The 15,929-nt window shown below is 40.2% G+C and overlaps 1 protein-coding gene across 1 annotated transcript in view; it reads left to right on the top strand.

The window, feature by feature from the left end:
• The window catches only part of LOC139762010 (importin-11-like), a 75,130-nt gene extending 60,228 nt beyond the window's left edge, over positions 1–14,902 (top strand). The window contains exon 3 of the mRNA XM_071686792.1: positions 13,987–14,902. Within this exon, the coding sequence (XP_071542893.1) occupies positions 13,987–14,223 (237 nt within the window). The 3' untranslated portion in view covers positions 14,224–14,902. The remainder of the gene's footprint in view (positions 1–13,986) is intronic.
• Positions 14,903–15,929: the final 1,027 nt, after the last annotated feature.

The following is a 15,929-nucleotide window of genomic DNA, read 5'->3' as shown; positions in this document are numbered from 1 at the left end:
TCTCTGTTCAAATTCACATTCCAATTAACTTGCCCCTCAACCCTACTGAACCTAATAACCTTGCTCTTATTCACATTTACTCTCAATTTTCTCCATTTACACACTTTTCCAAACTTAGTCACCAATCTCTGCAATTTCTCATCCGAATCAGTTATTAGAGCTGTATCATTGGCAAACAACAACTGACTCACTTCCCAGGCCCTCTCATCCACAACAGACTGCATACCTGCCCCTCTCTCCAAAACTCTTGCATATATCTCCCTAACTTTCCCATCCATAAATGAATTAAACAGCCATGGGGACATCACACACCCCTGCTGCAAACCGACATTCCCTGGGAACCAGTCACTCTCCTCTCTTCCTACTAATATGCAGGCTTCTAACAACTTACTTCCCACACCACACTCTTAAAACCTTCCACGATAAAATTCATGGATTGCCCTCCTTATCTTCAAGGCAAAATATACAGCTGTTATTGCATGTAGTGGCATCCTTTGCATTGCTACTAGACACTGCAGCCTAATATTTTTACATAGACTGGTTAGTATACGTGGGGATGCCAAGGAAGGTTGTTCGAGATACATCCCTTGATGTTATGTAATAATTTATGAAGCTGTGATATCCTTACAGGATGATAGATATTAGTAATGAAAGCCCCTAGTACTCATATTTGCCTCAGACAAAAGCTTTGCCAGAAATACCACTTTTGTTTCTGTCTATGCCTGACAGTACTCATGGAGTACCATAAATGCTTGGCAGTGGAGCAACTTAAGTTATAGGGCATGTAACACAAGTGAACTGTATTTTGTCAGTTTGAGTTTTTTATTATTATATTATGAAATTTTTGATGTAGTGGACTGTAATGATAAATTGAAGACATTTTTTATAGAATATTTAAGAGTGTTGCATGCAGAGATACATAGACAGAGTTTACAGCAGATATTAGAACTGCTGAAGTGAAATGGTTAAGCTTCTGTAGAAGGTTCAAGTCAATCCAAGAATTTGTATGGTCACCCTCCGGAGGTGAGGTAAAGATCTCTTGAAGGAGAATCGTATTAGCAATTGTTAGACTTTAGCCTTTATGGGCATGCATAGCCTCAGGTGAATCCTGTTGCACCATGTTTCAATTCTTAGTTTGTCATGTCAGTTCTAGCAGCTTATACAACACAAAACTAAAAACAAATGATAAAGTAGATTAAAACATTAATCATTGTAGTGCTTTTAGGTCATCTCTCAGAATTAGAGGAAGAACTGATCTAAAGCCCTTGATATCTGTGTCTGTGTCTAGTTACTCATGCACATTGTTGATATTTACATTCGAGTTCATTTCTTAGCTGCTGTTTGATGTACTGTCATTTAACATTCATATGATGGTGCTTATTAATGAGTGCTTCAGTACCCAACCAAAATTTGGTTACCCCCACCTGCTTATCACACCTAAGAAGTGAACTTTGTAATTAAGATATGTTTTTTGTGTACATAGATATTGGTATTTCTGGGAAATTATATGGGAGGGTATTTATTGAGAAGGTGAAGGCATGTACAGAGCATCAGCTTGGGGAAGAGCAATGTGGTTTCAAAAGTGGTTGGGGATGTGTGGATCAGGTGTTTGCTCTGAAGAATGTATGTGAGACATACTTAGAAAAGCAAATGGATTTGTATGTAGCATTTATGGATCTGGAGAATGCATATGATAGAGTTGATAGCGATCCTCTGTGAAAGGTATTAAGGATATATGGTGCGGGAGGCAAGTTGTTAGAAGCAGTGAAAAGTTTTTATCGAGGATGTAAGGCATGTGTACGAGTAGGAAGAGAGGAAAGTGATTGGTTCTCAGTGAATGTTGGTTTGTGGCAGGGGAGCGTGATGTCTCCATGGTTGTTTAATTTGTTTATGGATGGGGTTGTTAGGGAGGTTTTGGAGAGAGGGGCAAGTATGCAGTCTGTTGTGGATGAGAAAGTATGGGAAGTAAGTCAGTTGTTGTTCGCTGATGATACAGCACTAGTGGCTGATTCATGTGAGAAACTGCAGAAGCTGGTGACTGAGTTTGGTAAAGTGTGTGAAAGAAGAAAGCTGAGAGTAAATGTGAATAAGAGCAAGGTTGTTAGGTACAGTAGGGTTGAGGGACAGGTCAACTGGGAGGTAAGTTTGAATGGAGAAAAACTGGAGGAAGTGAAGTGTTTTAGATATCTGGGAGTGGATTTAGCAGCGGATGGAACCATGAAAGTGGAAGCGAGTCACAGGGTGGGGGAGGGGGCTAAAGTTCTGGGAGTGTTGAAAATGTATGGAAGTCGAGAATAGTGGTTCCAACAATGTTATATGATTGCAAGTATTGGGCTATAGATACAGTTGTGCAGAGGAGGGTAGATGTGTTGGAAATGAGATGTTTGAGGACAATATGTGGTGTGAGGTGGTTTGATCGAGTAAGTAATGAAAGGGTAAGAGAGATATGTGGTAATAAAAAGAGTGTGTTTGAGAGAGCAGAAGAGGGTGTTTTGAAATGGTTTGGTCACATGGAGAGAGTGAGTGAGGAAAGATTGACAAAAAGGATATATGTGTCAGAGGTGGAGGGAATGAGGAGAAGTGGGAGACCAAATTGGAGGTGGAAAGATGGAGTGAAAAAGATTTTGAGTGATTTGGGCCTGAACATGCAGGAGGGTGAAAGGCATGCAAGAAATAGAGTGACTTGGAACGATGTGGTATACCGGGGTGGACGTGCTGTCAATGGATTGAATGAGGGCATGTGAAGTGTGTGGGGTAAACCATGGAAAGTTTTGTGGGGCCTGGATGTGGAAAGGGAGCTGTGGTTTCAGTGCATTATTACATGACAGCTAGAGACTGAGTGTGAACGAATGTGGCCTTTGTTGTCTTTTCCTGGCGCTATCTCGCACACATGTGGGGGAAGGGGGTTGTCATTTCGTGTGTGGCGGGGTGGCGACAGGGATGAATAAGGGCAGACAGTATGAATTGTGTACATGTGTATATATGTATATGTCTGTGTGTGTACATTAAGGTGTATAGGTGTGTAAATGTGCGTGTGTGGACGTGTATGTGTGTGTGCATGTTTGTGTGGGTGGGTTGGGTCATTCTTTCGTCTGTTTCCTTGCGCTGCCTCGCTAATGCGGGAGACAGCGACAGAGTATGATAAAAAATATGATAGATATTGGTACTCATAGAGATTGATACATGGAGGCAGTGGAACATAGAGATTATACATCATGCGGACAGTATTACACTGAGATAGCGGCACATGAGTCACCAGAACATGGAAACAGCAGTACATGTAAATAACAGTATGTGGAGACAGCAGTTCAACATAGGTAAACAGTATTTGAGGACAGAAGTAAATGGAGACATTTGTACACAGAGCTAACAGTACTCAGAGATGATGGAACTTGGAGACAGTGGCACTTTGAGATAGAGACAGCAGTACAGTGAGATGGAGAAAGTGGCCCACTGACTCAGCATTACTTGAGAGAGAGTGGTACCCAGAAAGAGCAGTATTGTGAGACAATGGTACCTGGAGTAGCAGTGCACTGAGACAATAGTACAGTCAGAGAATGGTACACCAAGACTAGTGGTTCAGAGATGTTACAGGAGCCAAGTGAGGATATTTTCAATGAAAAGATGAGTAATCTGTTCTAAGGGCAAGCTTACTAGTGTAGGAAAAGGCAAGGAGGTACAAGACAAAAAAAGAAAAAAAAAAGAAAGACTGTCTTTTGCATGCCTCACTCATTATTAGAAATTGATATATGTTTTTTCTTTTCTTTCTGCCTCTTTCACATGTGGCCTGCACGCATCTTGTCCATAAACCCACAACCTGTATCTATCAAGCATGACACTTGACAACCCTTCCTTTTGGCAAAGTATTTGGAGCAGTAGATGGAAGTAGTAGGTAGGAACATTTAGGAAGGAGCATTAAGTGGAAACTTCAAGTAGGAGCACTAAGTAGTGGTAGTCAGTAGGAGCATTAGATGTGAGCCTTTGCAAACATTGTGCAAGAGTTACCCTCTACCAGTGGTCTGATAAGGTTGAGGTACCAAAGGCTAAGAAGCTGTGGCCACCTCTTGAGGGAGTTCTAGTGGGAACAGGCATTGGATATTTAGATAGAATATACATGTTCTTATTGGTGGTGTGTGCTTTTTGTATTTGTTGACTGAAGCAGTCCTTGTAACACCATATATAAGCCAACATAACATGAATGAGACAGGACATTATGCACAAGATCCTCTTTATCACTGTTTTGGTCCTTAGAGCTTAATTGGTGCCAAAAATACTGGGGATAGGAGAGAAAGAATACTTCCCACGCATTCCTCATGTGTCGTTGAAGGCAACTAAAGGGGATGGGAGCAGGGGGCTGGAAACCCTCCCCTCCTTATATTTTAACTTTCTAAAAGGGGAAACAGAAGGAGTCACGCGGGGAGTGCTCATCCTCCTCGAAGGCTCAGATTGGGGTGTCTAAATATGTGTGGATGTAACCAAGATGAGAAAAAAGGAGAGATAGGTAGTATGTTTGAGGAAAGGAACCTGGATGTTTTGGCTCTGAGTGAAACGAAGCTCAAGGGTAAAGGGGAAGAGTGTTTTGGGAATGTCTTGGGAGTAAAGTCAGGGGTTAGTGAGAGGACAAGAGCAAGGGAAGGAGTAGCATTATTCCTGAAACAGGAGTGGTGGGAGTATGTGATAGAGTGTAAGAAAATAAACTCTAGATTGATATGGGTAAAACTGAAAGTTGATGGAGAGAGGTGGGTGATTATTCGTGAATATGCACCTGGGCATAAGAAGAAAGATCATGAGAGGCAAGTGTTTTGGGAGCAGCTGAGAGCGTGAAAGTAGTTTTGATGCACGAGACCAGGTTATAGTGATTGGTGATTTGAATGCAAAGGTGAGTAATGTGGCAGTTGAGGGAATAATTGGTATACATGGGATGTTCAGTGTTGGAAATGGAAATGGTGAAGAGCTTGTAGATTTATGTGCTGAAAAAGGACTGGTGATTGGGAATATCTGGTTTAAAAAGAAAGATATACAGAAGTATACGTATGTAAGTAGGAGAGATGACCAGAGAGCATTATTGGATTACATGTTAATTGATAGGCGCACGAAAGAGAGACTTTTGGATGTTATTGTGCTGAGAGGTGCAACTGGAGGGATGCCTGATCACTATCTTGTGGAGGTGAAGGTGAAGATTTGTAGAGGTTTTCATAAAAGAAGAGAGAATGTTGGGGTGAAAAGAGTGGTGAGAGGAAGTGAGCTTGGGAAGGAGACTTGTGCGAGAAAGTACCAGGAGAGACTGAGTACAGAATGGAAAAATGTGAGAAAGGACATAAGGGGAGTGGGGAAGGAATGGGATGTATTTAGGGAAGCAGTGATGGCTTGTGCAAAAGATGCTTGTGGCTTGACAGTGTGGGAAGTGGGCAGATTAGAAAGGGTAGTGAGTGGTGGAATGAAGAAGTAAGATTATTAGTAAAAGAGAAGAGAGAGAGGCATTTGGATGATTTTTGCAGGGAAATGATGCAAATGAGTGGGAGATGTATAGAAGAAGGAGGCAGGATGTCAAGAGAAAGGTGCAAGAGGTGAAAAAGAGGGCATAGTTGTTGTGAGAGAGTATCATTAAATTTTAGGGAGAATGAAAAGATGTTTTGGAAGGAGGTAAATAAAGTGCATAAGACAAGGGAACAAATGGGAACTTCAGTGAAGGGGGCTAATGGGGAGGTGATAACAAGTAGTGGTGATGTGAGAAGGAGATGGAGTGAGTATTTTGAAGGTTTGTTGAATGTGTTAGATGATAGAGTGGTAGATATAGGGTGTTTTGGTCGAGGTGGTGTGCAAAGTGAGAGGGTTAGGGAAAATGATTTGGTAAACAGAGAAGAGGTAGTAAAAGCTTTGCGGAATATGAAAGGCAGTAGGTTTGGATGGTATTGCAGTGGAATCTATTAAAAAAGTAGGTGACTGTATTGTTGACTGGTTGGTGAGGTTATTTAATGTATGTATACCTTATGGTGAGGTGCCTGAGGATTGGCGGAATGCTTGCATAGTGCCATTATACAAAGGCAAAGGGGATAAAAGTGAGTGCTCAAATTAGAGAGGTATAAGTTTGTTGAGTATTCCTGGTAAATTATATGGGAGGGTATTGATTGAGAGGGTGAAGGCATGTACAGAGCATCAGATTGGGGAAGAGCAGTGTGGTTTCAGAAGTGGTAAAGGATGTGTGGATCAGGTGTTTGCTTTGAAGAATGTATGTGAGAAATACTTAGAAAAGCAAATGGATTTGTATGTAGCATTTATGGATCTGGAGAAGGCATATGATAGAGTTGATAGAGATGCTCTGTGGAAGGTATTAAGATATGGGAGGCAAGTTGTTAGAAGCAGTGAAAAGTTTTTATCGAATATGTAAGGCATGTGTATGTGTAGGAAGAGAGGAAAGTGATTGGTTCTCAATGAATGTAGGTTTGCGGCAGGGGTGTGTGATGTCTCCATGGTTGTTTAATTTGTTTATGGATGGGGTTGTTAGGGAGGTGAATGCAAGAGTTTTGGAAAGAGGGGCAAGTATGCAGTCTGTTGTGGATGAGAGAGCTTGGGAAGTGAGTCAGTTGTTGTTTGCTGATGATACAGCACTGGTGGCTGATTCGTGTGAGAAACTGCAGAAGCTGGTGACTGAGTTTGGTAAAGTGTGTGAAAGAAGAAAGCTGAGAGTAAATGTGAATAAAAGCAAGGTTATTAGGCACAGTAGGGTTGAGGAATAAGTCAATTGGGAGGTAAGTTTGAATGGAGAAAAACTGGAGGAAGTGAAGTGTTTTAGATATCTGAGTGTGGATCTGGCATCGGATGGAACCATGGAAGCGGAAGGGAATCATAGGGTGGGGGAGGGGGCGAAAGTTCTAGTAGCATTGAAGTATGTGTGGAAGTCAAGAACATTATCTCGGAAAGCAAAAATGGGTATGTTTGAAGGAATAGTGGTTCCAACAATGTTATATGGTTGCGAGGTGTGGGCTATTGATAGAGTTGTGCAAAGGAGGGTGGATGTGCTGGAAATGAGATGTTTGAGGACAATATGTGGTGTGAGGTGGTTTGATCAATAATAGGGTAAGAGAGATGTGTGGTAATGAAAAGAGTGTAGTTGAGAGAGCAGAAGAGGGTGTTTTGGAATGGTTTGGTCACATGGAGAGAATGAGTGAGGAAAGATTGACCAAGAGGATATATGTGTCTGAGGTGGAGGGAACAAGGAGAAGTGGGAGACCAAATTGGAGATGGAGAGATGGAGTGAAAAAGATTTGGAGTGATTTGGGCCTGAACATGCAGGAGGGTTTAAGGCGTGCAAGTAATAGAGTGAATTGGAACGATGTGGTATACTGGGGTCGACGTGCTGTCAATGGATTGAAGCAGTTTATGTGAAGCGTCTGGGGTAAACCATGGAAAGTTTTGTGGGGCCTGGACGTGGAAAGGGAGCTGTGGTTTCGGTGCATTATACATGACAGCTAGAGACTGAGTGTGAATGAATGTGGCCTTTGTTGTCTTTTCCTCATGCTACCTCGCGCACATGCGGGTGGAGGGGGTTGTCATTTCATGTGTGACTGGGTGGCGACTGGGAATGAATAAGGGCAGACAGTATGAATTGTGTACATCTGTATATATGTATATGTCTGTGTGTGTACATTAAGGTGTATAGGTGTGTAAATGTGCGTGTGTGGACGTGTATGTGTGTGTGCATGTTTGTGTGGGTGGGTTGGGTCATTCTTTCGTCTGTTTCCTTGCGCTGCCTCGCTAATGCGGGAGACAGCGACAGAGTATGATAAAAAATATGATAGATATTGGTACTCATAGAGATTGATACATGGAGGCAGTGGAACATAGAGATTATACATCATGCGGACAGTATTACACTGAGATAGCGGCACATGAGTCACCAGAACATGGAAACAGCAGTACATGTAAATAACAGTATGTGGAGACAGCAGTTCAACATAGGTAAACAGTATTTGAGGACAGAAGTAAATGGAGACATTTGTACACAGAGCTAACAGTACTCAGAGATGATGGAACTTGGAGACAGTGGCACTTTGAGATAGAGACAGCAGTACAGTGAGATGGAGAAAGTGGCCCACTGACTCAGCATTACTTGAGAGAGAGTGGTACCCAGAAAGAGCAGTATTGTGAGACAATGGTACCTGGAGTAGCAGTGCACTGAGACAATAGTACAGTCAGAGAATGGTACACCAAGACTAGTGGTTCAGAGATGTTACAGGAGCCAAGTGAGGATATTTTCAATGAAAAGATGAGTAATCTGTTCTAAGGGCAAGCTTACTAGTGTAGGAAAAGGCAAGGAGGTACAAGACAAAAAAAGAAAAAAAAAAGAAAGACTGTCTTTTGCATGCCTCACTCATTATTAGAAATTGATATATGTTTTTTCTTTTCTTTCTGCCTCTTTCACATGTGGCCTGCACGCATCTTGTCCATAAACCCACAACCTGTATCTATCAAGCATGACACTTGACAACCCTTCCTTTTGGCAAAGTATTTGGAGCAGTAGATGGAAGTAGTAGGTAGGAACATTTAGGAAGGAGCATTAAGTGGAAACTTTAAGTAGGAGCACTAAGTAGTGGTAGTCAGTAGGAGCATTAGATGTGAGCCTTTGCAAACATTGTGCAAGAGTTACCCTCTACCAGTGGTCTGATAAGGTTGAGGTACCAAAGGCTAAGAAGCTGTGGCCACCTCTTGAGGGAGTTCTAGTGGGAACAGGCATTGGATATTTAGATAGAATATACATGTTCTTATTGGTGGTGTGTGCTTTTTGTATTTGTTGACTGAAGCAGTCCTTGTAACACCATATATAAGCCAACATAACATGAATGAGACAGGACATTATGCACAAGATCCTCTTTATCACTGTTTTTGTCCTTAGAGCTTAATTGGTGCCAAAAATACTGGGGATAGGAGAGAAAGAATACTTCCCACGCATTCCTCATGTGTCGTTGAAGGCAACTAAAGGGGATGGGAGCAGGGGGCTGGAAACCCTCCCCTCCTTATATTTTAACTTTCTAAAAGGGGAAACAGAAGGAGTCACGCGGGGAGTGCTCATCCTCCTCGAAGGCTCAGATTGGGGTGTCTAAATATGTGTGGATGTAACCAAGATGAGAAAAAAGGAGAGATAGGTAGTATGTTTGAGGAAAGGAACCTGGATGTTTTGGCTCTGAGTGAAACGAAGCTCAAGGGTAAAGGGGAAGAGTGTTTTGGGAATGTCTTGGGAGTAAAGTCAGGGGTTAGTGAGAGGACAAGAGCAAGGGAAGGAGTAGCATTATTCCTGAAACAGGAGTGGTGGGAGTATGTGATAGAGTGTAAGAAAATAAACTCTAGATTGATATGGGTAAAACTGAAAGTTGATGGAGAGAGGTGGGTGATTATTCGTGAATATGCACCTGGGCATAAGAAGAAAGATCATGAGAGGCAAGTGTTTTGGGAGCAGCTGAGAGCGTGAAAGTAGTTTTGATGCACGAGACCAGGTTATAGTGATTGGTGATTTGAATGCAAAGGTGAGTAATGTGGCAGTTGAGGGAATAATTGGTATACATGGGATGTTCAGTGTTGGAAATGGAAATGGTGAAGAGCTTGTAGATTTATGTGCTGAAAAAGGACTGGTGATTGGGAATATCTGGTTTAAAAAGAAAGATATACAGAAGTATACGTATGTAAGTAGGAGAGATGACCAGAGAGCATTATTGGATTACATGTTAATTGATAGGCGCACGAAAGAGAGACTTTTGGATGTTATTGTGCTGAGAGGTGCAACTGGAGGGATGCCTGATCACTATCTTGTGGAGGTGAAGGTGAAGATTTGTAGAGGTTTTCATAAAAGAAGAGAGAATGTTGGGGTGAAGAGAGTGGTGAGAGGAAGTGAGCTTGGGAAGGAGACTTGTGCGAGGAAGTACCAGGAGAGACTGAGTACAGAATGGAAAAATGTGAGAAAGGACATAAGGGGAGTGGGGAAGGAATGGGATGTATTTAGGGAAGCAGTGATGGCTTGTGCAAAAGATGCTTGTGGCTTGACAGTGTGGGAAGTGGGCAGATTAGAAAGGGTAGTGAGTGGTGGAATGAAGAAGTAAGATTATTAGTAAAAGAGAAGAGAGAGAGGCATTTGGATGATTTTTGCAGGGAAATGATGCAAATGAGTGGGAGATGTATAGAAGAAGGAGGCAGGATGTCAAGAGAAAGGTGCAAGAGGTGAAAAAGAGGGCAAATGTGAGTTGTTGTGAGAGAGTATCATTAAATTTTAGGGAGAATGAAAAGATGTTTTGGAAGGAGGTAAATAAAGTGCATAAGACAAGGGAACAAATGGGAACTTCAGTGAAGGGGGCTAATGGGGAGGTGATAACAAGTAGTGGTGATGTGAGAAGGAGATGGAGTGAGTATTTTGAAGGTTTGTTGAATGTGTTAGATGATAGAGTGGTAGATATAGGGTGTTTTGGTTGAGGTGGTGTGCAAAGTGAGAGGGTTAGGGAAAATGATTTGGTAAACAGAGAAGAGGTAGTAAAAGCTTTGCGGAATATGAAAGGCAGTAGGTTTGGATGGTATTGCAGTGGAATCTATTAAAAAAGTAGGTGACTGTATTGTTGACTGGTTGGTGAGGTTATTTAATGTATGTATACCTTATGGTGAGGTGCCTGAGGATTGGCGGAATGCTTGCATAGTGCCATTATACAAAGGCAAAGGGGATAAAAGTGAGTGCTCAAATTAGAGAGGTATAAGTTTGTTGAGTATTCCTGGTAAATTATATGGGAGGGTATTGATTGAGAGGGTGAAGGCATGTACAGAGCATCAGATTGGGGAAGAGCAGTGTGGTTTCAGAAGTGGTAAAGGATGTGTGGATCAGGTGTTTGCTTTGAAGAATGTATGTGAGAAATACTTAGAAAAGCAAATGGATTTGTATGTAGCATTTATGGATCTGGAGAAGGCATATGATAGAGTTGATAGAGATGCTCTGTGGAAGGTATTAAGATATGGGAGGCAAGTTGTTAGAAGCAGTGAAAAGTTTTTATCGAATATGTAAGGCATGTGTATGTGTAGGAAGAGAGGAAAGTGATTGGTTCTCAATGAATGTAGGTTTGCGGCAGGGGTGTGTGATGTCTCCATGGTTGTTTAATTTGTTTATGGATGGGGTTGTTAGGGAGGTGAATGCAAGAGTTTTGGAAAGAGGGGCAAGTATGCAGTCTGTTGTGGATGAGAGAGCTTGGGAAGTGTGTCAGTTGTTGTTTGCTGATGATACAGCACTGGTGGCTGATTCGTGTGAGAAACTGCAGAAGCTGGTGACTGAGTTTGGTAAAGTGTGTGAAAGAAGAAAGCTGAGAGTAAATGTGAATAAAAGCAAGGTTATTAGGCACAGTAGGGTTGAGGAATAAGTCAATTGGGAGGTAAGTTTGAATGGAGAAAAACTGGAGGAAGTGAAGTGTTTTAGATATCTGAGAGTGGATCTGGCATCGGATGGAACCATGGAAGTGGAAGGGAATCATAGGGTGGGGGAGGGGGCGAAAGTTCTAGTAGCATTGAAGTATGTGTGGAAGTCAAGAACATTATCTCGGAAAGCAAAAATGGGTATGTTTGAAGGAATAGTGGTTCCAACAATGTTATATGGTTGCGAGGTGTGGGCTATTGATAGAGTTGTGCAAAGGAGGGTGGATGTGTGGGAAATGAGATGTTTGAGGGCAATATGTGGTGTGAGGTGGTTTGATCAATAATAGGGTAAGAGAGATGTGTGGTAATGAAAAGAGTGTAGTTGAGAGAGCAGAAGAGGGTGTTTTGGAATGGTTTGGTCACATGGAGAGAATGAGTGAGGAAAGATTGACCAAGAGGATATATGTGTCTGAGGTGGAGGGAACAAGGAGAAGTGGGAGACCAAATTGGAGATGGAGAGATGGAGTGAAAAAGATTTGGAGTGATTTGGGCCTGAACATGCAGGAGGGTTTAAGGCGTGCAAGTAATAGAGTGAATTGGAACGATGTGGTATACTGGGGTCGACGTGCTGTCAATGGATTGAAGCAGTTTATGTGAAGCGTCTGGGGTAAACCATGGAAAGTTGTGTGGGGCCTGGACGTGGAAAGGGAGCTGTGGTTTCGGTGCATTATACATGACAGCTAGAGACTGAGTGTGAATGAATGTGGCCTTTGTTGTCTTTTCCTCATGCTACCTCGCGCACATGCGGGTGGAGGGGGTTGTTATTTCATGTGTGACTGGGTGGCGATGGGAATGAATAAAGGCAGACAGTATGAATTATATACATCTGTATATATGTATATGTCTGTGTGTGGATATATATGTGTACATTGAGATGTAGAGGTATGTATATTTGAGTGTGTGGACGTATATGTATATACATGTGTATGTGGGTGGGTTGGGCCATTCTTTCGTCTGTTTCCTTGCTCTACCTTGCTGATGTGGGAGATGGCAACAAAGTAAAATAAGTAAACTGAAATATATGATTTTCATTAAAATTTTTAATATTAAAGGGAATCCTTGAATAGCCTCAATCAATAAGAGGTCATTCAGTAAGCCTTCTATAGGTTAATAACTTGGTCCTTCAAAATAATGAGCATCTTGGGTCAGCGATGAATTCAGCATCCAATTTCCACCTGTGTGAAAATCTAAAAGAATCACTTATAGTCACCTGTTTGTGCATTCCTGTCCATGTATCTAACTGTTGATGCTGCAAAGTGCAATCATCTTTTAAGATGTTATCCTAAGCCATGCAGTTTGTGATCTGAGGATATTCCAATTTCACTGTATACCATTGATTCTTAATTACCTATTCCCATTACTTTCCACAAACTTTGGTGTTGACTCAGCATGGACCACATCAGCTGTATGATTTTTTTTTGGGGGGGTGGGATGAAGAAGCTTTTCCTATGTATTCTAAAGTTTGGACTGAGAACCCTAATGTTGTACTTAGTTTCAGCTTATTCTTCTACTCTTTTATTTTCTTCATTCATTGAACAGCTTAGGTAACATTTTATCTCCAATAATTTCCCAGCATTGATTAAACCATTGGAGAAAGGCTTGAAGTTTAGCAAATCATTGACCATATTCAATTAAGCTCTCCAAAGTATCATAGAATTCCCTTAACACAAAGGTATTCATAGAATTTCAAGTCAGAACAGTGAAAATTGTGTCATGTGATACAATAAGAATTATGTTTTTCACAAAATTTACAGGAAGCCTGCTTTTTAGGCAAAGAAGTACAGAGCATATGTTCATAAGTGGACTGATCAGATATGGAATTTAAGTGAAGTATGCTAATGAGGATGAACCAAGGATAGTGTGGGCTGGAGATTATGTTAGTTTGCATTGTAACTTTCATTTACAATTTGCTGATTCCTTTACTTTTGGATTATTTTCGAGTGAATTTGTTTTGATAATTTCTTCAGAAAAATTTAAGAACTATTCACATCAGCATGATGTAACTGTTTTATGTAATTAGGTTTCCAAATGGTAATGTAACAAACCTGAACCCATTGAATTTTTCCATGTAACTTGTCTATGCTAGAGTACAAGACGTCTTCTGAAAGGAAAGTAATCATAGAATAAAAATGTCAATAGTATTCATATCATAAAATGAGTGACTCTCATTTAAGACGTTCAGGTAGTTGTGGAAAAATAGAAGTTTCATGTTATACATTCAGGTAACACTAGTGATATGAAGAGCATAGTACTTGCTAGTTTCAATACTCTGGTATGTTAAATGATGTGAACCCCATTTTGGAATTCTATTGTGTTTACTCAGGATAGATAGCATGAACTTCAATGTCTTATGTATTTTTCCTTCAAACTCGTGATCATTGATCGGACACAATAGTAGATTTGAATTTTGGCCATCTATTACTACAGATTTTTTGCAGGATATCTAGTTTTACATACTCATCAATGTTTGCTGATTATAAGAAAGTAACATATAACACAAAACTTTTCAAAGTCTTCTTCATAAAGATTTTTTCTTGGTTTTCCTGAAAGGTTATTAATGGAGGCCGTCTTGGATCACCTGAGCCCTATGAACTTGAGACAGAACATGTCCTGAGACGACAAGCATTGGCTCAAAGAGACCCTGTGCACACAACTTCATTGCGGGTGTTCTTAGGACAGCAAATGAAGCGCCTCCAAGAGATGACAGACCATAATACTATCTTGACTCTTGCACAAGACCTTGAGGAAAATTGTCGAAAACTATTAGAGGAAGTTACTGTGTCATAACTGATATAAATGCTATCAATGTTTCTATATGAACCAAATGGTTAATTAATTTTTTTAGTTTTTTATTATAGGATAGTGGTTAAGGGCTTCACATATTGAGAAGTAACATTTAAGAGCATGACACTAGGGTTAATGCCATACTCAGCACTTAGTTCATTTACCATTATTTTCAAAGATTGATTGCACTACATAGAGTACTACCAGCATAACCATATTCATATATAGCTTACTTGATTATTTACTTAATGAGAACAAGCTTTTTCAGGGGTTGTAATATGTTTGTTGCACAGGATATTAAGTAATTAAAATGTAAGAAATTTTTCATAGTGCCAGTTGACATGTAGATTAGAATTGTAGTCCCATTTACTTTTTCTTGATTTCTAATTATTTTGTGTGTGCTATTGATGAATTAAAGTAGCTGCAATCATTACTGATATAATTAAAGAAGTAGGTTTATAATGTTAGTGTCAGTTGATTTAGAAAAAACAATTCGTTATACATTTTTTTTTCATTCCAAACAGCAAAGGTTGCACCGTTCTTAGTTTACCATGTGAAGATTCTGAACTTGGGTTGTCAAAATTTTTCAGCATTTTTCAGATTACCTACATCTTTGTACATCACAATTTGATTTAACTCAAGCATTTTTTGTTTCTTCATAGTAAAATTCACTGAAATGCTTTATTTTGTTTTCTTGTGCACAGCAAGTTCAGTAATACAGAGGCTCTTCTTTCCTTCCACCATTATTTCAATCCACTTTTGGAGATTCTTCTATGAACACCTACCCTCCCTCGCCCCTCCTCAGGCTTCAGTCATGAATGAAACTCATCAAGGCCTGGGTTTGAATGAAACATAAAAAATTGCAGGAGAAAATGAAAAAATGGAGGGTAATAATGAGTTGTTTATAAGTTGGAAAATCTGTATCCTGAAATTGGGCATTTTGAACTTGTATAGAAAAACTTATTGGATAGAGAGACTCAAGAGCTGAACAGTATAAAGAAACTTGTTTAGCAATAGCTTACCCTTGAGCTGCCATAGGCCACAAAATAATTATGTTACACAGTGGCTTGCTTAGAATTGTATGGTTTAATTAATGACAAGGCTATGTAGGGATTCAATTTTCTGGAGCTGAAATTAAAGTAACATGTATAGAAGAGGAAGAGAACCAGATTTGCAGCAAAAGAAAATTTGGTAAAATTTTGAGGTCAAAATAGAAGAGTTGATTAACAGGATCGCAGGCATGTGGAGCTAGAATAACCCAAGATGCAAGCAGAGCTGCATTCAAGGATGAAATAGATGTTTGTATAATTGGAACAACTATTTAGAAAAATCTTAAGCAAGTTTATCAAAGGTAGTTTTTTGTGATAACATCATTTGGATGTTATTATGATATAAAAAATGTTTGCTGTGTTGTTTAGTGAAGTTATAAATCCATAGAAGTAGATCAGAAAGCTGTGAAGTTCTAGACATAGAAATAGAAAGAATTTTGGGTGTAAGAAGCTTGAAACAGTTGGAAATCCTTTCCAAATCTTATTGTATACAAGTATTGATGAGAAGAGATCTAGATGGAGCAGGTTTGAAAGAAATGGAAGAGTGCATTATCATTAGTGCATGAATGACTGGTTATTTTAGGAAGGAAGGATATCTGTAAAATAGAGAAAGGTGAGAGACATGATAGAATCTTAATGAGTATTGGTGTTAATGGGAAA

The sequence above is a fragment of the Panulirus ornatus genome, chromosome 42 (assembly GCF_036320965.1).
Source record: "Panulirus ornatus isolate Po-2019 chromosome 42, ASM3632096v1, whole genome shotgun sequence".
In the NCBI taxonomy this organism is placed as follows: domain Eukaryota; kingdom Metazoa; phylum Arthropoda; class Malacostraca; order Decapoda; family Palinuridae; genus Panulirus; species Panulirus ornatus.
This window is presented reverse-complemented; position numbering and strand designations above follow the sequence as displayed.